The following is a 27,636-nucleotide window of genomic DNA, read 5'->3' as shown; positions in this document are numbered from 1 at the left end:
ATGGAAGAATATGAGCAGAGGTCTTCCACTTCTATCAGAACTATTCCAGACAGCTTTGGATGATGTGATGGAACTATCATTTTGTTTTTCTTTTCTCAGAACACTATATATTAATTGAATCAGTATCAATTTTTAAGCCCATGTGTAAATTCATTATAACTGTTTAGTTACTTTCCATCATGACTTTTGCTTTTTCCTACATTTAAACATGTTCTGTGTTTTCTTCTGTATTCCTGTGTTTGCCACAGTAATGTATTGCTCTATATTTTTGTTTAAACTACAAAAGGAAGAGAAAAAATATTAAGCAGTTATTTTTAAAATGTAAATTTTTTATTCATTAGCAAATAAGAAAATACGGAAGACTGCTTGGCTCTATTTTTCATTATTATGTATTTTGCAAGAAGGGAGTTCATACAACTTGATACAGTTTAATATAACAACTCATAATTATTGTAAACAGCCACGGTGAAGTCCATCCTGTGCAACTCTGTGCTGAGTTGCCTTAAGCTACTTTTGTGGTCCCCAGCGAGAGAAAGAATCATCTCCAGAGAGTGATTCAGCTCTCCTGAGACCTGAGTTCCAGACTGGAAGTGTTTCTTCATAACTGTGAGGTCTGTAGGATGACATTTCCAGTTTCAGTTAGGCAGGATGAATCCAGACCTTCTTGTGTAATACCGAGACTTCTCTCTTAAGTAATTTGAGCTTATAAGATACATTCCTTTTGGGTTTCAGAATAAATGATGCCTCTTGGGGGTTCATGGAGGGTGCATGCTGTAAGCGGAGGCAGTCCTGGCTGCTGCTGTTTGAGCAGCAGGTGAAGGAGCATCTGTTGTCCCATCTCTTTCCCAACTTCCGCTATGGGTCTTGTCCCATCCAGTAGCAAGAGGAGGACAGTTGTTGTCTCTGTGTTGAAGACCATGATGAGCAGTGACACCTTCTTACATGTCTGATCACCTGCCAGTCAGCAGAATAAATGAGCCCCGCAGTAGTGTAATTAAGCCGATTAGACTGTAGACAAAGATCTTCCTTGCTCTGCTTTTAGGTTTCCTTACATCTTTTCCGAAAGAGTTGTTCCTGTGAAAAGCCACTGCTCCTCCACCGCTGAATATAGTTGACATTTTAAGCTTCTGCTTGGGTGCCGCACTAACAGGCTGCCAGGTCCAGTTCTGGTTTGTGTTACTGGTTCGTTTGGAATGGAGTAAAGTGGGAGGCAAGCTGTCAGTACATTCCTTGGAGAGGAAGGCTTTGCCATAGTAATGCAGTAGAATGAGGAGAAAAACATCTTCGTCTGCACATATTATAAATATCTGTGCCTTCTCCAAATTTTTGTTTAAGAAATGTTCCCGTTCTGACATTAATGATACCCTGTTTCTGTGGGAATGTGAATTCCTGCAAGACTTTTAGATTATCAGGTAGAAAAGGCGTGTGATGAGTGCTGTAACGTCAGTCTGAGCCCTCCCCACAGCCCACCGCTGCAGGCAGAATTCATACGTGTCCACGTGATGTTCACTGACTGCTGATTATGTAACATTATGATGACGGGACATAAAAACGTTCTTGCAGAGAGAACAGAGCTTCACAAAAAATTTCATCAGTTCAGAGTTTTTTTCTAAAGCATCCTTAAAATAGCATAAGTACATTGTAAAACTAAAGTTCTTGAAAACTTTTTTTCACAGACTGCTGAAAAATGAAAATTGAAAGAGAAATAAGGGGATGAAATATATGAGACACAAGAATGGGAAGAACAAAGACCGAAGTTATGAAGAAGTAACATGTAGGATATGTAGGAAAAAGAAAGAGACTAAAGAAAGTGGTAATGCATAGGAACCAAAATGTATTATTCCACTGAGGACCAGAACAATACTTGTAATCATATAAAATAAACGGGGAAAAATTTAGTGGAAAAAAACATGGAAAATGAGAGATTGAAAAGATTAACCTCACATCAGAGTGCATATAGCTTCTGCTCATGCGTGCAGTGGAGTACCATAGTCTAATGTTCCCATAATGCAAAGATATAGTATTAACTGTTTTGATAATTTACAGTACATGTCAGATTATATTCTTCACCAAAAGTATATCTTCTGTCAATTAACTGCTTGGGAGAGCATGCAAGAGGGCCGAGTGGACCAGTTAGCCAGTTAGTAGGAAATACAAAGTCTGCCCATTGCAGACAGATGTGTGCTTTCTATGCAGATGTTAGATTTAGATTTAGAATTGTGAAATCTTTAGCGTTCTTCCAAATAGTGTGACTAGCTAGTGAGGTACACAATATACCTGGTGGTGCCGTAGAATGCATGGCCACATCAGCCTCCACGGACTTCAACGTGGTGAAAAAAACAAATAACCCCCAATTGTTCAGTTTTTCTCAGCTAATATTTCATTTTATCCCTCTGTTTACAAAAGCAGGTATTTTGTTACTTGCCCTACTTTGCTTTTCCACTATGGAATATTTATGAGCAGTAGCTATATGGAGTAATTGACAGTTCTTTAAGCAAAATTCAACAAGAGGCTGACAAAATGCTTATTTTAGTTTTAGAAAGTTAATGCTTGGCCATAGGTAGGAATGTTAATGTTTATTTCTCTGGCATATCAGGTACCAGGAACTCACTATCTGGAAGCAATGTGCCTCATTCTCATTCTCCTCAGCAGGAAATACAGGGAATGTTAAACCAGTTGGGACAGGGCTCAGATAGGGCTTGAAATCTTGAAGTCTGTGAATTTGCTTTGCATTACGTATGCGTCTCATATTCCTGGCAGAGTGGAGTAGCGAGGCTGCAGTGGACATTGCTGTGCACCTGTAGAGTCCAGCCTCGATCAGAAGAGGTCATGGTGCCCCCGAAGATGTGCCACAATCTCTGCGAGCACCTGCTGGTCTTTCATGTGCCTGCAGAAGTTCAGGCCTTGGTTCCAGCCTCATGAGCATAATGCTGGATCGGGAAAATGGTTCTGCTTTTCTTTACATTGGTACAATAATTTGTCCTTAATGTATGTTGGGTCAAACCAGAATGTATCCTGAACTGAGTGGAAGCGGTCTTCATGTCATCATCCCTTACTTGCACCAAAGGAATCCCTAATGAGTTCACAAGCATCTTTCTGCCTTTTTTTTGCCACATCAGGACCTTAATTTCTGGATTTTTGTAGCACCTTTCTTTATGGCTGCAAGTCATGGTTTCATGGTTTCTTAAGCACCTTATTAAAGATGGGAGATGGCTGCTGTAATTTAGGACTAATTCTTTTACAGTCATCTTTAGAAAAAGAAATCAAAAGTTGGCATTAAAAATAGTGACTTTTTTTTATTTTTCCTTTGCACTAAGGGTTTGGAAAATGTATCAACTGAGGTACATGACTTGAGGTATATTGAGGGCTTAACCACTCCCAGTCAGGCTTTACTAATCTGGAATATGTTATTTTGCAAGGCACAAGAGGATGCATAGGTACTGAACATGCGAGGAGAGCAACTATTTATACGTAATACCTGTATGTCAACCATCATAAGTAGAAGGCTGAGTATACTTCTGTGGTATCTGTAACCACTCGAACGAAAGGTTAGAGGAGGAGGAGCTGTGTAGTATTTACTCTCTTCTCAAAGGCTTTTGAGGATGCGGTGTCCGCATGGTATCAACTCCTGCCTTTTCTCAGGAACAGCGGTGGAAGCTCCAGAGATTTCATAGTACCTGAAACCTCCTCCATGCTGCCGTTCATGTTCCCCTTGTGGCTGATTCATACTTGTGCTTTTTGAGGTGGTTACTCTGGGGAGCTGACAGTGGGGTTAGAGCTAACAGTTGCTCTGCTATACACAGATGCCACTTTGAGTTAACGGAGAGGTGAGTTGAGGGGAAGCAATGAGCACTGGGCATGAACTACGGCCCCGAGGGGGAAGGGATCAGCTTGGGTCACACTGTAGGGTCTTCTCTTCTGGAACCCTGGAGTGGGCAGGGTCAAGGCCTGGGTACACCAAGATACCTTTCAGCTGTTCCTCAGGTTGTTCCTCTAAATAGGAATATGATTGTTTCCCTCTGAAGTCCTGTGCACAGTGCATTTCATGGCCTGAAATAGTACTTCCATTTTACCCCTCAGCATCTGATTGCATTGCTTTTCAAAGGAGAAATCTGCTGAAGAGAAACATTTGTGCTACAGAGAACAGAAAATGGAAACAACTTGTGCTTTTTACGTGGTCTGATTCTAAATGTTCCTCCTGAATGCACAGGAAACATGTCAATGTAAATAATGAGAGAAGAAGGACTGTACTTCAGTCTATAACCACTTTTTATCTACTGAAGTTGGAAAATACCTGCCAAGCTGGTTGATGCTTTAACTGTTGCTGAAACAAAATCACCTGGAGTCTCTATGCCACGAAGGTCACAGCGCATCCCATTTTTCCTCTTATTTGCTTATTTGTGCTTCTTAACTTTGAAAATGCTATCTAATTTCCTAGCACACAAGTTCCTGCAGCTGGAACATCTGGATTTGAGCATGATGGGCTTACTGCATGTTTCAAAGAGAGGTGTTCCACCCGCTTGGTGGGTGTGAGGAACTAGGGAGATATTGCAAAGGATGAGTGGCAAACATGGAGGAGTGAACCTGTGGCTTTTCAACTGGAAGGATTCTGACCAGTGATCCAAGAGGTTCCCTAGTACAAAGCTGAGTTTAAGCACTGCCTAAATTACTGGAGACCTCTGCCTAAATTACTGGAGAGCTAACTGCTGGATCAGCTGGCTGATGTATCTCCATTCATCAGTATGTTTTACAGAAAATTGAAATTCCTCTGTTCCACATTTCTAGATATTAATTTCTGCCTGAGTGTATTCTTTCAGTTGTGACCGCGTACTTTAATGTCCATACCCTCCTGTACCTTTTACATTATGAGGGAACAAGAGAAATTGCAGTGAGATGTTTTTCCTAGAGAGGACACCAAGCAATTTAGTGTTGGGTTTGCAGGTTTTCAAGTGGTGTTGTACATACAGCTTCTTAGAAAACACCAAGCTGAAAAAGTTATAGAATGGTTGGTTTAATACCTTTTTTTTTTTAATAGCTATTATTTGGATACGTTTTTTTTAAAGTACTTTGTGTAGCATAAAGAGGGATGTTAACCTTTCTAATCATGCACTTATGTTTAATAAATTGCAAGGAGGAGAAATTTGATTTGACAAATTTCGAAGAGGAAGTGAAGAGCAATGGACAGGGCCTGCATTAGTCATAAGGCTGTCCATATATTCTCCTTGAAAGGACAGGAAGAAAGAAACCATTAGAAAAGAACAGAACTGCATTAGTAATCTTTTATAGTAGCATAGATGTTAACACCATGGGGTGTATAATGTGTTTGATTTGTTTTGAAGGTGAACTTAATGATCAGTGCTGTTTGAGTAAAGGAAAATGGTGAAACCTAAGGTCACCTGAGATATCGGTTCCTAAATTTACATTCCCATTTAAAAGTCTGTTGAAATACAATATATATCTCTTAGATGCCATTTCTAGAAGGAAAATTTAGACTGGGAGTCAGTCTGTTCCCAACTGTAACCTTTATTTCAAGATGCAGGTAAGAGGCCAAAACAATTAAAATCATCACTGAATTTCACTGTTATGGCCTTTGGAACATTAACTTTATTACAGGAGCTGGAAATCAAATAGAAACATAAATGCTGTCTATCTTTTTTATCTTTTTTTTTTTTTTTTGTGAAACTTTGTTTTAGAAGACAGTTGTCACAAGAATATATTGCTCTTATGTAAGTTCAAACATAACAAGTTTAGATGTTGTCAATGACATATCATTTTATGGGGTAAATAACCAAATTACTTCCTACTTTTATATTTCCTCTTCCTGTAAATGCCAGCTAGATGGGAATAAATTGCCTATCTGTGTCCAAATGTCACTTTTAGCCACCTGTTTTCTGAACTTCAGAGATGCTCACTAACAGCCCTGGAATTGCTTTGCCTCTCCGTACTATTTACAGTTAATGTAAATGCAAGAAGTTGTTTATTTCTCAAACTGGTTTTCTTCTGGGAAATTAGGGATGTATGCCTCCTTTCAGAGTTGACCTTCAGTGTTTCTACCCTACCTATGATCAGAAAAAGAGATGTATTGCAGTTCCCCAGTTTCCAGCGGGATTAAAACCCTATTGTTCTCTAAAACTGCAACGTGTGATTCATGAGGTCTGTAAGACAGTGATCTCTTTCGGAAGGTTCCTTTCAAACTGCAGGTTTGCCTGTTATCTCTGATAAGTTCTGTGGATCTTCTCACATCTCTTGTGTCAAGCTGGCTCTAAGAACTAGCTAGCACACTCAACTACTGGTGAAAACAAAGAGCACAAAAATAAAATGTGACTTGCAGAAAAGCTGGAGAATTCCTGTTTATGTGATTGACCTGGATGAGTCACTGAAGTAGAAGTGAGATGGATTGTGGTGAGGGAAGGCAACGGGTTCCAAGAGTTCTCATTCCAGCCTGTCCTGTGTGGTCTGTTTGCAAGGAGGGAGAGAAGATGGGATGAGAAGTAGGCAAAAAATAGTTACTTAAGGTGTTCCCCCTCCACAGAGTACCCAGGGGTAACAGAAAACAAAACCAAGCTCTTGATGTAGTTCCTTGACGAGCTTAACAGCTTTAATGAAGGGAGATGACTATAGCAGTGACAACATGGCCTTTTTGACAGTCTTGGATCACACGGCAGAGGAAGGTCAAGAGGCTTGGACATGGAGGAGGAAATGTTCAGCCTTTTTTATTAAATTTGAATTAATACCCATTCCTAAAATACAGTTTTATAGCAAGCAGTCATTTTAGATGATAGCACTGATTAAACACTCTCCTGATTTGGCAGTTGTGAAGGCACCAATAATTCTGGAGTGACAATAAATAAACTCTGATGTTGAGAGACAGGCACTGACCCGAGGGATGGCTGACGTCAGTGTCACGACAAGTGACATGGTTGCTGAGAAAGCCACTTAGAAAACAGATTGCTTTTGCTGAGAGTTCGTGGTATCAGAGTGACTACACGGAGAAATGATTTTTGAAAGCTGCTGTCATTTCTTAATGCAGACCTTGCTTTGCTGAGTACAGGAATATATTAAAAGCAGCTTTTCCTTTTGGTATATGGTATCTAAAAGTACCCACAGTTTCTTAATGGAGTGAGCTTTTTGCTTTAAGACTGATGACAGCATCCTCACTGACAAAGGTGCTTCTAACTTTATGCCTTGGTTTTAAAGCTCTCTCATTTTCTCCTAAGCAGGATAATAAATAAAAAAATTCTTGTTGGCTTATAAAGACACATGCACATTATGACATGAACAGAGGGGATACCTTTTGTTTTAAAGCCATTTGTGGTGGGAAAACAAAACAACACAACAACAAAACAAAACCAAAACCAACCAAACAAAAATCCGACAAATAGGAAATGATCAGGTAAGGTGCTACATGCAGACAGGTGTCTGTGTTGACCTCTTTGGGGATCTGGAGAGCCCAGGGACCTGCCTGCAGTGGGGGACTGTGAGACTGATACATTTCAGTGGGCATTGGTCCAGTATCAAGCACAGTGTTTTCCAGGCTGTAACCATGGGGATGTTTCTTTGGATCTACCGTTAGGAAATCTGGGAGGGAAGAGGGGTGAGTGAGAGGTCACTTCCTTATTGTATCTCTTGTGTTCTGTTGCTGTACAATGATCGTTCACTTTTAGGATTTTCCTGTATAATTGTAAAGCTTTAAAATGGCAATGGAAAGTCTATCTCATACAGGCTTGCTTTTTTCTGTCCTAATGTTGTAAGTAGCCTGAATAAGGTGGTTATACACCATAAACTAAAGCATACAGACATCAATAATCTCTTACTTTGTGTGTGTGTGTGTGTAACACCTCAAGTTTCCAGAAATCTGTCCATTGGGTCCTGCTTTGCCCTCCATGCTGGCAGCACCCTGCTTCTCTTTTTGTCCCATTGCTTCAGCAGAACGAAGCAGATGGGGATACTTTAATATGGACTATTAGGGATGCAACCAGAAAAATCCTCCTAGAGGAAAAATAGGAGCCCTGAGTCTCAAGAGAGACTAAATGGGTATCCATGTCTTGCAGTTCACTGCCTCCCAAGAGAAGGAATAGCAAGGGGAGAGGGGGAGGGGAGAGGAGAGGACTTGGGGATGCAGAAGGGGCAGTGGACTCCCAGAATGGACCTTCAGGGTGGGAGAAAAGTCTGCCCGAGCAAGAGGGAGAGAAGTTGAAATGACAAGGTAGGGACATCCCAGCTCTGCAGGGCACATGTTTTGTGATAGAGCCCTGCCCTCCTGAGCAAAAGCCTCTGTCAGGGGTGATAACATCAAACTGCTGCTGGACTAAAGGCCTAAGAAACAAAAAAGAAGTGTTTTCTTATTGCAGTATTGTATGCAGCCGGTAGAAATGGATTTTGTAGCCATTACTTTATTCCTGATCGAAATGTGCAGGCTACTACATCTGCAGTAGTTCTCCTGACATTTCTGCTTTGGAAGCTTTTCAAAATCTGATTGCTTATATTATTTCTCCATTCGCCTTTACTTCTTGGGGAAAAAAAAAATCCTCAGAGAAGAGTCCATGTAAAAATAGTATTGAATGAAGTGGCTTAGCTCAGTTCCATGAATTTTCTTATCTGAGTTTTTCTTGTGTGCTCCTTTAGTCCTGTAATCATGGAGGAAGTGGAGCAATATGAATGGAGAAATACTAGAAAGAAACAAGGAGATTAAGATGGGGGGAGATCTTTGGAGTAGTGCCATCTGCTTGATGGGAGGGAGCAGAGGAGGAGGAGGAGGAGGAATCAGAAGGCAGCTAAGCAGGGGAAGCAGGACACTTGCTGTGGTTTTACTGGGTCAGCCAGATGAAAGACACCACTTGCTGCCTGCTGAGCTTAATTTCAAATCCAGAATCATGGGTTATTTGTATGGATGTGAAGACAGGGAGATGAAAAGAGCTGTAGTGAATTAATATTTTCTTTGTTTGGAAAGTTTTTAGGCATTTAGTGATAGGAAGATGTGATAATCATCAGGATTGTTGATTTTTGCAATTCTGCAGTGCAGCACCTTGAATTTTCAGCTTTGTCACCCCTAGTGAGACACCGTTTTATCAATGACTCTTCCCTGTGTGGTGGTGAGTGACTAAATAATGTGTTCCTCTGTGGGAGTGGTGAACTAAAGCACTGATGAATAAATGAGAATATCAACTGCAAGAAGGTAGCAATATGGATAAAGTGCTTCTTGTTGGTCTCTGTGAGAAGCCTTACATTGTAAATGGCAGAATGAGTCTCAATAGACAGGTAGTCCAGCTCCACCGATGACTGAACAAAATGAGAGGTGAAAGCCAACTCTTCTTTGGACTAAAATGATCTACCCTCAAATATCAATCATCAATAAAAGTTTAAAATCTTAGCAATTGACTGATCTCATCCACGGTACAATTACAAACTTCGTATTAAAACTTTGAAAATTCCTTCCCTGAAAACCTTGGAAGGGTTATTTGTGGAAGAAGAAGCCCCTCAGGCTTATGAGGGGTCATGGGATGCATATTGAACATGTGTGCAAGTGCGTCTTGGTGTAGAACTGATATATCTCATTCCCTGCAGTCATTCAAAAAGACACTGAATTTGCCTTCTAATGCCTTGACGATCTCAATTATACATTTAATTGCTACCCGGAAGGCATCATTGGCAGAAGGGTACAGTGAACATGTGGCTGCTTTAAAATGCAAAAGCATTTTAGTTAAAAAGGAGGAAGTTAAGAAAGAAATCATATCATCAGATGGCGGTGGGAGCTATTTGAGAATTCTGCTTTCGGTTAGATCTTTCCCAGGTATTGTAGCTGTAGAACTTGAATAATATGTACTCGAGCCTTTTAAAAAAATAATCACTGTTAGAAGCTGTACTTCAAAACATCTGTAGTGGCACTGTAGCAGATTTAAAAGATCAGAGTTAGAGCGAAGAAAACCCACAGAAGCAGTGATTTGCTGCATCACAATTTTCTCTTGCGGCATTGCTGCAGTTTCCCAGTCATTAAAATTCTGCTGCAGCAGTTTGAGTGATGGGAAATCCTGAAATGGCTGAACAATATACAGTGAGCATTTCTTTATGCTTCTAAAATATATTAAATATACTGCTGGGAGCAAGAAATACTCTCCTGAAAGCAAGGTTAGCGCATACCATGTTCATCTGACAGCTGACCTGATCACACAAGGATTATTGGTAAACGAAATTGCTCTTTATTTCCTTTAGGACAGCATTGTGCAGCTGGAGCAAGTACATGTTTCTCCAGCTTGCTGTGCTCCAGAATCTCAGCCTTGATTTTATAACAGACCAGCTGACCAAAATACTTGTAGTTTGCTGCTGATGATTATCAAGCGAAAGTTTTAACTCTTGGCACTATCCTCAAGGCAAAATTTTCCTTCTCTGGGTTGGGACAGTGGTGCATTTTGTCTCCATGCAGTTGTGCAGCTCTCACTTTCGCCTGCAGGACTAGATCCAGACAGTTCTGTGCCTTAGCATGTGAAGACCTTGATCTGTTGGGCATCTTCAGTAGCTGCTCAATGGACTGGCAGCAACACCTCACAAAAACACAGTGTCTGGTGCTTTTAAAGGTGCTGAGAGAGGTGTAGTTTCCTCATTTATAGAGCAGTTTGGCGATTCACTGGGGCCAAAGAGGAATTTTTTATGTGAACAATGCATCTAACACTGGCCATGTTACATAGAGGCAGACTCTTCTCCTCCCCACATGGGCAGATTTTGGTACCCAAGTCCAGAAGTGCCTCCTTGAAAGTCCTTGTAATATAGGTGGCTGATCTGAACAAATTCAGCTGTGTAACTTCAAGCTTCACAGGCTGCCTCTGGATTTTAGGTTTTTCTGTTTGGTAATTCCCTGCTCTGTTGAAATTATTTGTGTTGAAAGGAATTTAAGACCATGGAAGACCAGTGCAACTGAGTCCCCAGTACAAGACGTGGACCTGTTAAAGAGGGTCCAGAAGAGGCCACAAAGATGATCAGAGGGCTGAAAGAAGTCCCCTGTGGACACAGGCTGAGAGAGTTGGGGCCGTTCAGCCTGGAGAAGAGAAGGCTCTAGGGAGACCTTATTGCGGCCTTTCAGTATCTAAATGAACTACAGGAAAGCTGGGGAGGGACTTTTTAGCAGGACATGTAGTGACATGGCAAGTGGTAATGGCTTTAAACTGAAAGAGGCGGGGATTTAAATTAGATATAAGGAAGAAATTCTTCGCCATGAGGTTGGTGAGGCACTGGCACAGGCTGCCCAGAGAAGCTGTGGATGCCCCATCCCTGCAAGTGTTCAAGGCCCGGCTGGATGAGGCTTTGAGCAACCTGATCTAGTGGAAGGTGCCCCTGCCCATGGCAGGGGGGTTGAAACTAGGTGATCTTTAAAGGTCTCTTGCAACCCAACTATTCTACGATTTTATCCATTTACTTTCTTGAAGTAAAATGTGCCAGCCATTCTGAATGCCTCATTGCATAATGTCATTTTAATTTGACTTTGTTTTAGTGAATTCATGTGCTTTGGCTGTATTTTGCCTTAGCTCTTTTTTCTTCCATTATACATGTTTTACAGAAGATGTCTTCTTTTGCTTTCCTTCTCTGAAATTTCACTCCACTTGTAAATGAATCAAATGAGAATGGGTTTTTTTCCAGATGTTTTTTTTTCCAAGTGGCCTATGTTGGAATGGAGAAAAGGTGAGACTGATCAATACAAGGATTAAAAAGGATCTATTTTGTGGATTGTACAGATTCTGGTATGGATCTTGAGCCACTAGCATTGTCACTTTTGGTTTTCCTTGATAAGATAATTGGAAAACAAAATAGATCTGTTGTCTTGGCCTAACTTGCCTCCAATCAAAGATAGCTTTACATTTTTTTGATGGGACTGTTATCCCTTAGAAAAGTGCAGACTGATCTAAGTAGGGCTGTGTTTCTATGCTGAAAAAGTGTATGCTTTGCTGCCAAACTAGGCAAGAATTGTTTGGCTTTCTTATTCCAGCTCAGCTCTATATTGTAAATCACTATTATTTTACCTATTTACTATTTAGCAGAAGCAGAATCAAAGTTATGGCATCAAAATGATTTGTATTTTTTCTTCGTCATAACAGCATCCTGAAATGATCTGTGATCATTCTGTTCCTTCTCTGTTCTGCCTGTCCTTCCATTTCCCTCCTACACTCTCTTTTTTGTTAAAGTTTTATCGCTCGTTTTTATTTTAAAATGTACATCTATACAGGGTTATATTATGGGATGGAGATTTTGGTTCCTGAATAGTTTTTTTTTTTTTCTTTTCACATCTTGTAATTGATTTTCACACTGTGAGATTTGAAATGACACCGACCCTATCAGCTTTTTACTTGGTTATATAACTTCTTGGTTTCTCAGCCCTCTGCAAAGATGAAATGCAGCAGCTGCAGCACAGAAGAAGAGGTCAGTTCTCATACAGAAAATACTGTGTCTGCCCTTTCTCCACCTGTATGTTACATGCCCTGTATTTTTTATAGAAGCAGATGACTAATTCCTACCAAATTAACAGTAGAAGCTTTATATTCTCACAATATGTGTACTTTTATGAATTACTGAATTCCAAGCCAATTTTCTTCTGCATTATATAGTGCAGGGCAAATGGAATGGAAGGCCAAGGAACTCTGTATTTTGTTCACATGAATTATGAGTACTACAGTATTCTAAATGTATGTCATTTGGACACCCAATTATATAGGAAAAGCTGTGGGACTGGATCTGCAGGGGGTCACTGTAATGATCAATACCGAGACAGACACTGAACTGATACATGTAATTCATATTCCTGCTGCAGAGTAGGAACAAGCTTTCTGTCTGATTTTAGGTATCTCCAAATCAATCTTTGTGTTGCTCTAAAGTATTTCTATGAAAATACAAACCCAGCATTAATCTCACAGCAAAACTAGATCAGTTCAATCTGGATTTCATTTACCAAAACCATTCATTTTTCTAAAGGAAAGTGTTATTTTAGACGAAATTTGGAAAGCCTAAGAATTTCCCAATCCAAAGCTTAGCTTCTTCTGGTTTTTATCTTTGGTGGAAAGTTTATTATTTAAGTCCAAACCATTCTGAAGGTTGAAAACTTGATAGCGTGAAACACTGGAGCTGTCAAGGGCTGGAGGGGCTGAGCACAGGTCATTACAGTGCTGGGGCTGGAAGGGGCATTCGCTGCCTGGCACGGGCAGCTGGAGCAGAGCCTGGCGGTCACTGGTGCAGGGGGCGGCCACGGGCCCTTCCCACTATGCTCTGTGGGCACAGGAGAGGGAGGAACTCTGCTGCCTTTTCCTTTTTCTATTATTTCAAGTTTTCTGTAAAGACTTACATAGGTTTTAATAGGTGCTTTTTGCAGGCTCCTAATGTGGCAAGAAGTTTGGCCAGAATTTCCTGGGATCTGAACCGAGTACAGATAAATGTAGAGAGTTATTGAAGTGCATGGAGGGGAACGGGATACAGTCTCTTCATTTTTTATTCTGTACATTTATATTCCTAAATTCTTCCTCTTTGTTCACAGTTTTCACATGTGAGAGGTTTTACCTTTCCATTGAGAAGAGCAATTAGCAAGGCTTAGCCATAACACTTTGATTTCCTAATAGTTATTTTTCACAGAAGATTAACCAAGGGAAAACACACACATTGTGAGATTAGTTAAATACATCTTGAAATCCTGCCAGTACTTCCTGAAAAGAAAATGTGATTTACTGATTCTTATTTTGCATTTAGATGAAAAGCCTCTGAATTTTATGGTAGGACTTCTGAAATCTTGACAGTTTTATTACATGCATCTAAATGCAGCTTCTGTGTTACAGCTTGTATGCTGTTTTCTTACAAATTCTGATCAGGTGGTTGCCTGACAGTTCTGCCTTGGTGCTGGGCTCTAGTTAGGAAGCTAAATGCATAAATGTTTCCAAACTCACTTGCCTCATTTAACATGCTGTGGCCTCATTTGTCTTCTGGGCTCTGTTTTAGATCGCTTCTGACTGTGTTTAAATTTGTCCTTGGCTTCTCTATTTCCTCCTATCAGCCACTAGCTCCTCATCTTCCCTACCTCCCCTGTTCAGCTGCCTGTTGAGGCTTATGTCTGATCATGGGCATCTGAACCTGGCAATGTCAGACCAGCCTTGAGGTGCTCTTTGTTCAGGTGTAAGAGGAAAAAAAAATAACTCACTGTGCCTTGGAAAGCCACAGTATAGTGCTTTTTGATTGGATTCTTCTTTAAATAATTTACTATGATGCCTATAGATTGCTAGTGTCTGGTAGTGGGTGTATTGCAGTGCTTATAGCAATTCTGTTCCCTGAACTTATCGATTTAAAAATAATAATAGAAAACTCCGCAGGGCAGCTGTGTTCTACAATCTCTTGCTTCTATGCTTATCCAACTGTATTTTGTGTCATTGTGAGTGGAAAAAAAAAAAATCAGGAAAAGATTGTTGCTTGTCACAGGCATAAATGTAAATGGTGATTCAAAGGAAAGGTCATTATTTTCTGCTGGTGAGGGCATGTCTTTACTTTGGCATGAAGCTGAATAATGGTTTTACAATGTCTTCTTAAATCTCAGTATTATCGTGTGCTGCCTGTAAGTCCCAGCTGCAGAAGGAAAAAGAGAAATAAGTGGTGGTCAGGGTCTGCACAGGGTATCCAGGTGTGAGCTGCAACTCGAGCAGCAGCAGCTGATGGCCACTGCATGAAGAGTTTTGCTCTTTAAGTGTTTTTACAGTGTAGCATCTTGAGCAGTAACTCTATGGAAGGATGCTAGCTGTCTCCTCTTGTCTCTCAACACATACATATGCCTATTAAGATGACTGGTCCTGAGCAAGCTGTGACCTGCCTCCACAGCTAGTTCAGGAAGTGTGGTTCTGCTGCACCAGGATGCTGAAAAGAGTCCAGGAGCCTTAATTCCTGCAAATCTGATCTTTCATTTGATTATTAACATTTAAATTGACAGCTAGAGATTTACATTGAACAAGTTTAAAAAAAAAAAAAAAAAAGGAGTTGGACCTATCTGTTGATAAGCCATGCTGTGCGATAGTGGTCACCTCCTTCCCAGGCTGGAGATGGCCAAGCCGTCCTGCTGCTGGTCTCGGCATCAGGCAGGGACCTAAGGATGCTGCTGAATCAGGGCCCTGTCGGGAAGCTGGAAGAGACTCAGAAATACACAGCTGGTTTATTAAAGGCTGAGCAGTAACACACTGCATCATGCTGCTCTCTATATTAATTTAATTGACTGGCAACACCTGTCAGAACAAAGTTCAGCTTCTGCAAAAATACTGACGAACTTGATAACTGCAGTACTTGATGTCAGTGTGGGTTTATTAAACAGCCAACTTAAAATTAGAAGCCTTCAGTCTGCACCAAACAAAATGAACTTCGCTGCATTTTAAAAAACTTTTTCAATATTTATTGATATAATTACTATGGATATAGAATAAGAGACTCCCTTTCTTAGGCCATTTCCTTTCCTAATGTTGAAATTTTTCTGTGTGGTATAGGAACAGGGTATATATATTTATGATAGGAAAGATTGAAAAATATCCTTAGTTATTTAAATATTTTTTAAAGTGTAAATCTTTTAAAACACACACTTGTTGAGAGTCCTACATCTTTCTGTGAACTGAAGAATGTAACTATTGTGCTAAATATATTTTATCTGTCATGTTTGTAAGTGGAATGACATCCTGTCTGCTTGAAGCTCGTGGCTCTGTGCATGGACAAGGCATTCAGGGGACTTGCTGCCTTGTCCAGCAAGAGATCTTGTTGGCGGCAACATTTTGTGTGGTCTAGAAATGCCTTCACTTTGAGTAAACAGCAGAAGTCAAAATGAATGTGGACACTTTTATTAAAGACACTATTCTAAAATAGTGTAAATCTGCTATAGGTTGGTCCAAAAGTAATTGTGGTTTTGGACCATGAATTTTAAATCACCATAACTGCTCAAACACATCTTTATTAATCAAAGTAGGAACCATTACAGTCAACACATTTTTGCCAACAAGAAATAAGTTTGTTTACTCCTGTAGTGTAAAATCAGTACTTCATGATTCAGTGAACTCTTGGAAAGCATTTTACTGGCTGTGGAAGCATTTTCTCTGCAAAAAGTTGTTGAGATGCTTGAAGAAATGGCAGCTGGTTGGTGAGAGACCAGGTGAATATGGTGGATGAGGCAACACTTCATAGCCCAATTCGTTCAACTTTTGAAGCACTGGTTGTGAAACATGCAGTTGGGCATTGTCGTGGAGAAGAATTGGGCCGTTTCTGTTGACTGATGCTGGCTGCAGATGGTGCAGATTTCAGTGCATCTCATCGATTTGCTGAGCATGCTTCTCAGATCTCATGGTTTTGCAGGGATTCAGAAAGCTGGAGTGGATCAGACTGGCAGCAGACCACCAAACAGTGACCATGACTTTTTGATGCAAGTTTGGCTTTGGGAAATGCTTTTGAGGTTCTTCTTGGTCCAGCCAATGAGCTGGTCATTACTGGCTGTCATATAAAACCCACTTTTGGTTGCACATCACAATCCAATGGAGGAATGGTTCATTGTGGTTGTGTAGAAGAACAGAAGATGACACTTCAAAATTACCATTTTTTTCGTTTTCAGTTGAGCTTATGATGCACCCACCTATCAAGCTTTGTCACCTTTCCAATTTGCTTCAAATGCCAAATGACCATAGAATGGTTGGTGTTGAGTTCTTCAGCAACTTCTCGTGTAGCTGTAAGAGGATCAGCTTTGATAATTGCTCTCAACTGGTTGTTGTCAACTTCCAATGGCCGGTCACTATACTCCTCATCTTCAAGGCTCTTGTCTCCTTTGCGAAACTTTTTGAACTGCACTGTATGTTCATCAGCAGTTCCTGGGACAAATGCGTTGTTGATGTTGTGAGTTGTCTCTGCTGCTTTATGACCCATTTTGAACTTGAATAAGAAAAAGCTTTAGTTTGCTTTTTGTCTAACATAATTTCCGTAGTCTGAAATAAATATAAGATAAACAGCCAGCAATAAGTCACTAGCAAAAAAAACCCGACAAAGCGAGAAAAGCACATTAAAATTATGTATAACATAACCACATTTATTTAAGAATGTATTCCAATATCAAACAGTGAATTTCAACAATGCAAAAACTGCAGTTTCTTTTGCACCAACCTAAATTGCTAGTGGCTTCGAGCAGCCAGCAATATTCTTTGATCATTAGGTCATAAATGCACAGTGCCTTAGTAATGGGAGCAGAAAAGAGGATTACAGTGGAGGACCTGAAATGACGCAGGACTAAGTCATCTTAAGAGGCAAAAGGGAATTTCATTTGTAAGGAAACTTGAAAAAAGAAATTGGCTGTCTTAATTCTTAGTTTAAAACAAAAGCCAACATGAGGAGAAAACTGCCCTGATGGGAATGAAGAGAACCTTAATGGCCTTGATTAAGTTTATAGGCATTGTCCACTGCAAGCCAATATCCAAATAAAAAATATACGCTTAGCATAGGATAGATACCAGCAGTGCCTTCTGGTTATAGCTCTGCAGACCTAGAATTTACCAAGAGTGAGAATTTTCGCTGTGATTGTGTTACATTTATTTTCTGTCCCCACGGTTAGGGGATGTTGAAACTACTGTTGAAATCTCAAATATTCTCATAATATAAAAAACTTTCATGTTCTGAAGGGCTTTCTTTTTCCTTTTTTTTCATAGTTTCTTTTCCCCAGAATATGTTTGCTTGTGTTCAGGTTGAACATAATCTCTGTGCTTACCTGAGCCACTTCATTCTCTCTTGGGGATGCTCATGCCCTGCTTCTCACTCCTGCAGCTCCTGCTGCTGTGTCCCACAGAGCTTCCCGGTGTGCGGTCCCTTCTGCCACCACGGCGGTGCATAGTCAGTGCTGTGGGTGAAGACTTTAAAGAAATGTCTTTACAACCTTTATACTCTTGTGGGCACAAAGTTAGAAGTTGTTAAAAATGTTCCTCCTACTATCACAGGGCTGAGAAACCAAACAGTTGTGTGGGTTTTCTGTTTCTTTTTAAATAAGTAGGCACTATTTCACAACCTATCTGTTCAAATGTTTCTCCTTTATATATAGATTCTGTTAGTACAACCTGTTATTAATCAGCCTATCAAGTGCCGTTGCTTACTTTTTGAGATGACAAGACATGAAAATGTAGATGCTTGAGACAGCGTTTTCCCAATATAGGCAATTAACAGACTTCTAATTTACTAATTGTGTCTGATGGGACCTTAACAAGACTCTGGGTCTCCATCTACTGTGTGGCTGCATAGGGCATGGGCTAGCAGCCCCAGTCCGTGCTCTGGGCTGTTCTGGGAGCTCAGGAGGAAACACTGGTACTGGCTTTGACCTGTTACCGACTCCGTGGGAAAAGAGAAAGCTGGTTGGGGTTAGTTGGGGGTGAATACTTAGAGCAAGAGGGTCTCCTGCCAGAAGGATAGGAGGATAACTTAGTCTTGTTTAAGTACAAAATATTCCTGGATCCTGGAAGATGTTTCTCTCCCATCTGGTATAAGCTTGGCCGACCTGATTTGTGAATCAGAAAGGCAAAAAGAACAAGACAAGCACTTTCTCAAACCTGCATGGCTAATGCTCAGTGAAACTCCCTAAAGAAAAAGTAGCTTAGATGAACATGTTTTCACTGGAGGGTGTAGAGAATATATCTAGTAATAGTCAAAACAGCCAACCAATATAAAGCTCATTTTATACAATCTATAAATTTTCTGCACATTTCATTAAAATGCTAAAATTTTACTTACTATTCAAAATACTTGAGTTATGCATGAGTTGAAAGGCACAACATCCATTCTTCTTTATGTATGATGGTGAAAGATTTCAAATTTTGCCTAGTTTCTGGCTTGCCTTTGACAAGTTAGGTGCTTCCACAGAGATTTATCCAACATTATTATATCCTGCAGAGCACTCTGAGAACCGATTTATGTTCCTAGCAAGGAGAAATGCAAGATGGTTTAGTCTCCTCAAGGAATAGCTTTTGTCTCTCTCTTCACTGCAATGAGAGTCTGCCCTTTGAGTTGGTGCTAATTGCTTCATTTTATGATGGCTGCTTTTTGTCCTGTGAGGACTTACAGGATAATATATTATGCACACATTGAAAATATACATAATCTTTGTTTCAAGGCTAACCTATATTGCAACACTATGAAGACGTGGTATTTGTACCAATGGGATAGCTTAGTTGCCTGTTTGGCTTATGGTTTAAGTCTTTGTCCAGTCTTGTCATCAACCTGTATTCTGTGAAGACAGGTGGTTGCTTCCAAAGACTTCTAGGTAATAGGTATTTTTTCAGTCCCAACATCTGTGTAATGTGCTGTGCCTTGTTCTTAGAAAAGTGAAGCAGCGATAATGGCTTTTCCTGTGCAGCGCCGTAGTCCCCACACTGGGTGGGAAGCAGATTGCTGTGCCCAAAGGGCACTGCGAACCTCAGGGTGAGGATGAGTCTTGTTGCTCTAGGAAGAGGAGGGGAGGCTCTGTTTGGGAAAGAGCGTGAGGGGAGTTTGGATGACCATCTGTGGTATGTCTTTGTGTCTTCTGCCCTGGGCTGAACCCCCTCCTCAGCCCCATGATCTGGTGGCAGATCACAAGTGTGGTCTTGGCACGTCCTAATGCTCAGACTGAAGATGTTCTTGCTTGCTGCACCTCTGGTCCCAGGGCTGGCATTCACTTCTGACGAGCCGCACTGTGCAACATGACAGGGCATGTCATGGTCAGGCTGCCCAGCTGCAGGAGGAAGGCCAGACCAGAAGGTCCCCACCTGCCTGGAGGCACTGCAGCCCATGGGTTGTTGCATCTGCCTGGGCTGAGATGCTCCTGGCTGCATCTCACCCAGTGTTTATTGATCATCTTTTTACCTTTCATAAAATACCTTTACAACTCACTGAATTTTTGGTGGTGAGATCAGAATGTCTTATCTCATGTAGGTCTTGTGGAATAAAGTTAATAATGATGTATAAATCGGTTTTATATTTTGAAAGGAGTCTTTAAGTTGTTTCACTGTGTACATTTCAATTTGTATGACCTAGTGGACAAGGCAGAAGAATGTGCAGATTTGCATTTCCGTATCTTAGGACAAACATAACCACAGCAAGTTCTTCAAACCTGAGCTGCAGGTGCCTGCTGTGCTGATGCTTATTTGTTGAGAAGGTAGAACTGGAACACACAGATCTGTGGTACTGTAAGAGCATCATAACTTCCAACCTCCTCTGCCATCTCTTTAAGAAGTTAAAGGCCCTTTTGCTTCCAAAATTGACTACATGAATGTATGCATGTTATGACTGCATATAATGTAGCAATCTCAGGAACAGGAAGTGCCCGAGGATATTGGAGCTGACTTGTAAACAACTCAGAAAACAGTCAAGCCTAGGGTTGGAATCAGAAATGTAAATGCAGTTGCCTAAATTAAAGGCTATGGATAAAACAGCTTTGTTGATGTATAAATTACTCGCACTTAGCACAGAAAATAGTTGATATTATGACAAAGTTAATTACATGGAAAAATGCTACAAGTTTATATGGCTTCATTGTAGGTGTGGTTTTCCATATGTCTCAAGGTATTCCATGCAGCTCCCAGGCCACCAGCTACACCTGCCTTTGAAAACTCTGAATTCAGTGTTTGGGAGAGAGAAGATGATAATATAGGATGTGGTCCTGCATAATATAGCATATGTGAAAATCTCGCAGTAATTATCAGGGGAATAGGATCTGGGTGCTGGTTATATAGTCTATAATAAAGAGCTTTCAGAAATAGCTTTTTCTAATCAGGTGAAATAAAGACTTTCCTTAGTGATATAGCCTTAAAATAGTTTGGTTTAATATAATCCATCCTTATAAATAAAGTTACTAGAGATACAATGCTACAGCATTAATGAGACAAATAAGAATGAAGTAGAAATTATCGTCACCTTAAAACCATTATGCAAAATTTTTCTGTGCTGAGTATGACAGAGCTGGAAATTTCAAGACCCATGCAAATTGTACTAAAGTAGATTTGCATAAAACATTAGAAGAGCTTTTGTGAAAATGGAACTAGTGGGAGTTTTTTAAATAACAGTATAGCAGCTATTAACAAAATAGCAAGTTTCAAAACAGTAATTTACTTTACACATTGCTTCTAAAATATGTCCAGAATCAAGATAACTGTCAGCAAATAGTACAGCATTGCAACCCACCTTCTCAAAATTCTGAAAGAAATGATCAAGAAATTATCATCCCTGACAAAACACATACCCTAGTTGCAGAGCGTATTATTTGCACCATGTGAAGCAGCTGTAAAATACTATACAGCCATGGCGAAGCCATATGATCTTGAGCTCTTAATCCTTACAAAAGCTCAGGCAGGGAAAAAAAAAAAAAAAAAAGAATGAATTGTATATGCTGTGACTATCTGGGTTACATTATGTGTTTAGCGTGACTGCTACCATCTTCCTTTCCATCATCATCATCATCACTGTCACCTCCCTCTCCACTTCTGCCATGGCTCATCCTGCTGTGAGTGTGCATCTCCAGGCCCATCTGTGGTGTGCAGAGCACTCTGACTCCTTTGCCCATGGACTCACTAACGCTTCTCTCCCAGGCAGTGAGAATGTCTTCTCACACCTGAACCACAAGTGGATTCTGGATTCTCCCGCTTGGAGTTCATGGATGTAGCCTGGCAGCAACCAATCTATATGCCTTCTGTAAATGGTCCTCCAAGGGTTTACCTGTAGCAGTGCTGTCATGCTCCCAGGAATAATCACAAGGTTTGTGTTGATTTTTGTAAGTCTTTATTCTGTGATGTGCCCTTGAAAAACCTGAGGTGCCAGTGTTGTCAGTAGATCTTGTTAAAAGGGTGTGTGGGTTCCCTGTTCCACACATCACAAAACCAATTTTTCAACCATTTAGATGGTCTTTATTTTTTCTTCTGAAGCCTGGTGGAAACTTCTGGTTTGGCATTGTCTTTTCTTATGGGTTGAGGGATGGTGGTGGTTTTCGTGCATGTGCTGGGACCACTTCCATCAGGATGAATGGGAACTGGAGAGAGGGTGGTTTTGGTGTACTTTCTGGTACTCTGACAATTAACGATTGTTGTGTCTTTAATTTGCACAGTAATTTTTGGTACTGTGTGTAAAGGAACAAAAAAGAATATTTGGTGTGCTTGCTCTACAAGCTCAAGTACATGTGCTGGAGGTATAGAGCAAAATATGACATTGAAATGCCACTGTTGTTTTGCACATAGCTCTTGTGCCTGCACTGTTCTCTCTCCTGAGGCTGGGCTGAATGTTGCCTTGTTGATGCATACCTGCCGCTTTGAATTGCTTTTTGGGCTGTGTGGGTGTGAATTCATTCCTAATCCTTTCATAACACCACCCATGTGAAGGTCATCTTGTTCTGGTTTTCTGCTGTCAAATGGTCTCATAAGCTGCTCGCATTATCAGAAAACTGCTGCATGATCAACATGGGAAGTGACTGTCTGAATGACTTTTCTGTGGGTTTGTGTTTGTGTGTTTTCTGACAGACATCAATTTTAGTAGTGTTCTATTTTCTAGCTGCTTTGTAGTGGTTGCTTTTGTTTCCATCTGAAATTCATGACTAATTCAGATTTGAATTGCAAGTATGTTGTACTCAGTTGTGCGTAGTACTTACATAGTAGTGGATACTTAGGGATAACAGGAGAGACAGAGCATGCATTGAGTGGCTCTTTCCCTGTGAAACCCCTCTGTGTTCCAGTGATTCTTGGCTCAAGGCATTTTTTTGCTGAAGTACCTGCATGCTCCACAGCCCCTCATGGATGTTTTCTGCCTGACTCATGTCATTCTTTTTTGTGCCGAGCAATACTCCTCGCCTGAAAAATTATTTCCGTCGTGTGATTATATACCGTTCAAAGAAGTACTTCTTGGTGTTTATTCCATACTTGCTGCTTGCCTTGATTTGGTGCTTGTCCCACGATGTAAAACCATTTGCCACTCTCCCATTGCTGGTGGCTGCAGAGGTCCCTGTGCTGGGCCCTCGGTGGCGGCTCCTTCCCGCAGTCTGTTTCCTCTCACCCTGTGAGGAACCAGCTCGTCATCATCACAGGTGTTTTTTGTCTGCATCGGTCTAATCCTGCTGTCTTCTTTTTGGGAGGGGGTGGCCAGAGCTGCAGGTGGTATTCAAGAGCATGAAACAAAAGATTTTCCAGCAGCCGTCCATGGCATTGCCTCTCGCTGCACAGGTGCCCAGGAAGCCTCAGGCGGGAAACGGAGCCTGATTGCAGATCACGGGCCTTTGACCTGATCCCTCCAAATTGCCACAACAGCCGAAAAATGTCAGCATTGGGCAATTGCAGATTTGTGTGGAGGGTGGTGGGGGCAGTGTATCCACAGGGGAATAAAGTAAATTTTGGGGGTAGCCTGTGCAGATGCTGGAGGGTTAGGCCTTCTCCTTCATTTAAGGTGCCAGGCCTTCACAGTGCTGTGTTGAAAACAAAGTTTACTTTTTCTTTTCCAGAATGAGAAAAATCCTAGCTGTTGACATTGGTTTAAATCGCATTTCTTGCAACAAATAAATCAAATCTGTAACAAGCTCTTCTGGGCATTCAAAAATACTAACTGCATCTCTGAAGAATAAGCATCACTCTTCAAATGAATGATTTTGCTTCTCCTATTAACTGTGTAGTAAAATCTCTGAGATAGTGACAAGGGGCACAAGGGTGGGGTTTTTTTTGTATTCAGTAGAGAAGAATGAACTAGGCTCTCCTCCAAATCTTTGTTGCAGTAAGGGATTTTTACTTGGAAATCCACAAAGATCAAATTCTACAGATTCCCAGCCCCTGGGATGCCTCCTATGCTTGTTTGTTTCCACCATGAATGGTTTAAATGCTTTTTTCTTTTCTTTTGGACTTCACTGCCAGCCATGCTTGTTTTAGGGGTTTTCAAGGTCTGTTTAGAGAACAATGCTTTATTTTTTTCCATGCTGCTTTATAAAAAATTCAGATTGCGATTGTAACATGAAAAAGTGCATGGAGTGTATTAGGAACTGAAGAGGTTTGTGATAGTGAATGTCAGGGATGAAATCCTAATCCTCTGAAAATCTATAGCTGACTTTCCAGCAAATTCATTAGCCCTAGGATTTCAGGACTTCCCATAGGTACAGACTGCCCAGAGCACTTGGTGGTCAATGCCTGAACACTCGACCTCCCAAACACATTTTCTTTTTGAGGGAAATGGTAAGCATCCATTCAAAGTGACCCGTTCCTGGGAGGTGCTGCTGGGGAGCACGGGGTGCCAGCCCGTCAGGAGGAGGTGAAAGCTGGAACCATCTGTTCGGTTGTTTCTAAGATGCAGTAGAAAATTTTGCAGTTTTATGCTGGGGATGGGAAGAGAAATAACCCACAAGTTCAAGGGCTGGACAGTGTTATCTACCTCCAGGGAAGTAATATCACACAGTTTGGAGATGCACATTCCTCCTGGATTAGCTAAATAAGCAGATCCTCTGTGGTTGGTAACTGGCAGGATGCTGAGAGGCAGATCTGGGCTTTGTGCCTCGGTTTGGTAGGTTAGAGGCACCAAGGAGTGACTGTGTAGGACAACTCGGATGTGTGGAGTTACTGGGGTGTGCAACATCTGCTCTGTTAAAATACAGTGAGATATAAATGCAGCAAATGGGGGTTTAATGAGTTATTAGCAATAGTGAAATTGAATTACACAAACAGGTGTGTGAAATGTGTGTTTGGACAGGGTTACCTAAAATGAAGGTGCTGCTCAGCCATGCTCCAGGCGAACAAGGCATTTCCAGATCCAACCAGCAGCTGAATAAACCCTCCTCTGGCCCTACTTGATCTTTGACCCAGGATGGGCTGCCTCAATTATTTGTCAATAATTGGAGGTTTTTAGTGATTCCATGTTAGCCTCTCCTCTGAAGTTACTGCTTTTGCTGTGAAGGTGCCTGTCTTAACATCCAAGTGAGAGCACAACCATATTTCACAGAAGCCACAAGTAGCCAGAAGACAACAGCAGTGACCAGCTTGGCATTTCACACTTGTCAAAGGCTGCAGATTTTCTTTGTGTGTGTGGAGTTTGGTTTGGTTTGGTTTTGCTGCATGGTTTTGCCTCCTCTGTAACTCCTGTAGCTTGAGGATAGCTGTAGAGAAAGAACATTTTTGCCCATTCTACTTCAGATCTCAGTCAAGTCAGGACTCTGTCCTTGCTATCAGGTGTGCATTTCCAAGTCTGCCTAGTGCGGTGCTGCCTTTGCAGTCCTGGCTGGCACGCTGGCTGCTGGCTGGCTGCACCAGCCTCATTGCGGGTCACACCAGGTGACACTGGAAGACTTGTGTTGCCTGTTCTTGAAAAGTTAGTTGAAGGCTGCTACAGAACACATAGAGTGAACGATGAAAAAGCTTAGGCACATTATTTACCAGACCTTTATTTTATTTTTCTAGAAGCAGACAGCCTGAAACAAAGCAAGAGCAAGGAATGTGATCCCAAGGCATTTCACGTTCAGATTTCTTTCTGTCAGAGAATAAGCCTGACTGTGCTGCTTTAATATTAAAATAAACAAGCAAACCTCCACCCCACCCCCACGCCCCTAAAGCAAACAAAAACCCACTGCCACCAAAACCCAGCACAACACAAAGCTAGTAATAAAACAGGGCATTGGAAAAGGGTCAGGCTTACAAATAATTCCTTCCTTTGGCTTCAAAACATACACAGAACTCAGGCTTTCTTTGCAAGATGTGGTGGTCTAGTGAAGATGCAGTTTAAAGGCTGCCATGTCTTTTTTAAACTGTTTGACAGTCATGACTGATCAATTACAGCTCAGGTGGGCTGGAGGAAGATGCATCTGAGTAAGTTGCTTTCTTTTGTCAGGTCATTTGTATAAAGTTGCTTTCTTAGTTGAATCTGTGTCCTACTCAGCTGACCTTGTTATGGCAGAGTCTGGATTAATTCAGATCCTGTGTATCTCTTTCCTGGCAGCAAAAGCACTGTCATCATGGTCTCTTAATAACCGTTTGACAATGCTATGTGCACATGCTTGTCTTTCATGCTCCTGTTCTTTAGTACTTAAGTACCTATGACTCTGGAACTCTTACATTTAAGTTATTCTGGATTGAAAGAGTAGATAACTTCTTTCACATTGATTTGCTATAGGCATTTCAACACAGTCTTTTATTAATCGTAAGTCCCCTGAAAAAGGCCCTGTGACATTTTTGCTGCTCAGATGGCAGGTGTTATCCATTTAATCCTATGTGATTCTAGAAGAATAGACACAGTGTATTTGTGACAACAATCTGGTATTCCCTACAGTGCAGCAAGATATTTCATTAATTATCCTCACACTGTAATTCACAGCTTTATTAATTGCACTGTCCTTCAAACAGCCTTGCTGGGGAAGAATATGTTCATAATATAGTTGAGAATATAAATCATAATGGTAATTTTCAATTTGTATAATTTATTTTAACTCATCTGCTCTCTGTTTTCCTCTGGGCAGAGCACAGAAATGCATAATGCAAGACAAATGTACATTTATTGAGCTTCAGGCCTCACTTGCCTTGGTTTGAAATTATGGAGTTACTAAACACGTTGGAGCTTCTTTGCCCACAACTATTTCGCACAACACAGAAGGAAGACACTGTAATCACAACGGAAGCTTTGGTCTGAAGTAGAGTATTACTTCTGAAAACTAGTGGTTTTCTTCCCCGAAGTCATCCTTTAAATCTACAAAGGTTTCAAGTGATAAGGAATCATAGGGACTTTTTATATCACCTAAAATATGGCATATTCAACAATATAGCAGAATTGAGCATCATAAGGGAACACCATTTCATTGTTAGTGAGTCAATGAAATATTCCAGCTGCCGTTTTAGATAAATACATTTGACTAGTTGTAGGCTTAAAGCTAGAACTGCTCCAAACAAGGTCTCCATTTCTGGAGCATCATTTCAAACAACAGAGCTTTCTTTTCTTCTCACACCATGTTTACTCCAAGAAGATGCCCTGCCCAGTCTTATATTGATTTTTATATGTATCAATATTCATAGAAGTATTCAGTTAGTTCATCCCAAGCTGTTTGGGCTGGTGTCCCCACAGACTCCATGTATGAGACCATTGATCAAGATCCTCAAAGTAAAGCTGGTATATATGGAGTAGTTGTTCACTGTTACTCGCAATGCCACTCTTACTAGTCATTACAATAAACTACTGTGGCTACTGCGCGCTGAAATGAACACAGTGCGTAGTTAAACTGGAACCTGCCGTGGCAGGATGCTGCCTGTATCAGAAGTTTAGATGAGTTCAGGCGTAATCAAGGACAAACCAAGAAAAATAAGTCCAAGAGCTAAAAAAGGTGCATTGTCTGACTCAGGAAGCCTGGAAAACGAAGTTTGCTGGAGGGTGGAAGGATATCCTGGGGAAGGTAGCACTGTGCACTTGCCCGTACTCTTTCTGTTGATGGAGCTGTTGGAGACAAGATGCTCATCTGGATGAACATCTGCTCTGACATGGTACAGCCTTTCATATCTGCTGGAGGGATGAGGGTCCCTGTCATCCCCTCCTGTTTGTGCGCAGGCACTGGAGCTGAGGAGCGTTTCTTCAGATACGGGGCACCCTGGACCGCACTGGGAAGAAGTTAAAGTGGAAGTAGTCTTTCTCATTTGACCACATAGAAGAGTTCATTTC

The 27,636-nt window shown here is 41.0% G+C and overlaps 1 protein-coding gene across 5 annotated transcripts in view; it reads left to right on the top strand.

Annotated features, from left to right (window-relative positions):
* Positions 1–27,636, top strand: part of OXR1 (oxidation resistance 1) — a 275,216-nt gene that overhangs the window by 113,431 nt on the left and 134,149 nt on the right. For 2 of the 5 annotated variants that reach the window (XM_065832706.2, XM_071803859.1), the window contains exon 2: positions 21,573–21,738. The exons of the other annotated variants lie outside the window; for them this stretch is intronic. In XM_065832706.2, the coding sequence (XP_065688778.1) occupies positions 21,680–21,738 (59 nt within the window). In that variant the 5' untranslated portion in view covers positions 21,573–21,679. The remainder of the gene's footprint in view (positions 1–21,572; positions 21,739–27,636) is intronic. 5 annotated transcript variants of the gene reach the window in all.

Source organism: Patagioenas fasciata, chromosome 2, assembly GCF_037038585.1.
Source record: "Patagioenas fasciata isolate bPatFas1 chromosome 2, bPatFas1.hap1, whole genome shotgun sequence".
Taxonomy (NCBI): domain Eukaryota; kingdom Metazoa; phylum Chordata; class Aves; order Columbiformes; family Columbidae; genus Patagioenas; species Patagioenas fasciata.
This window is presented reverse-complemented; position numbering and strand designations above follow the sequence as displayed.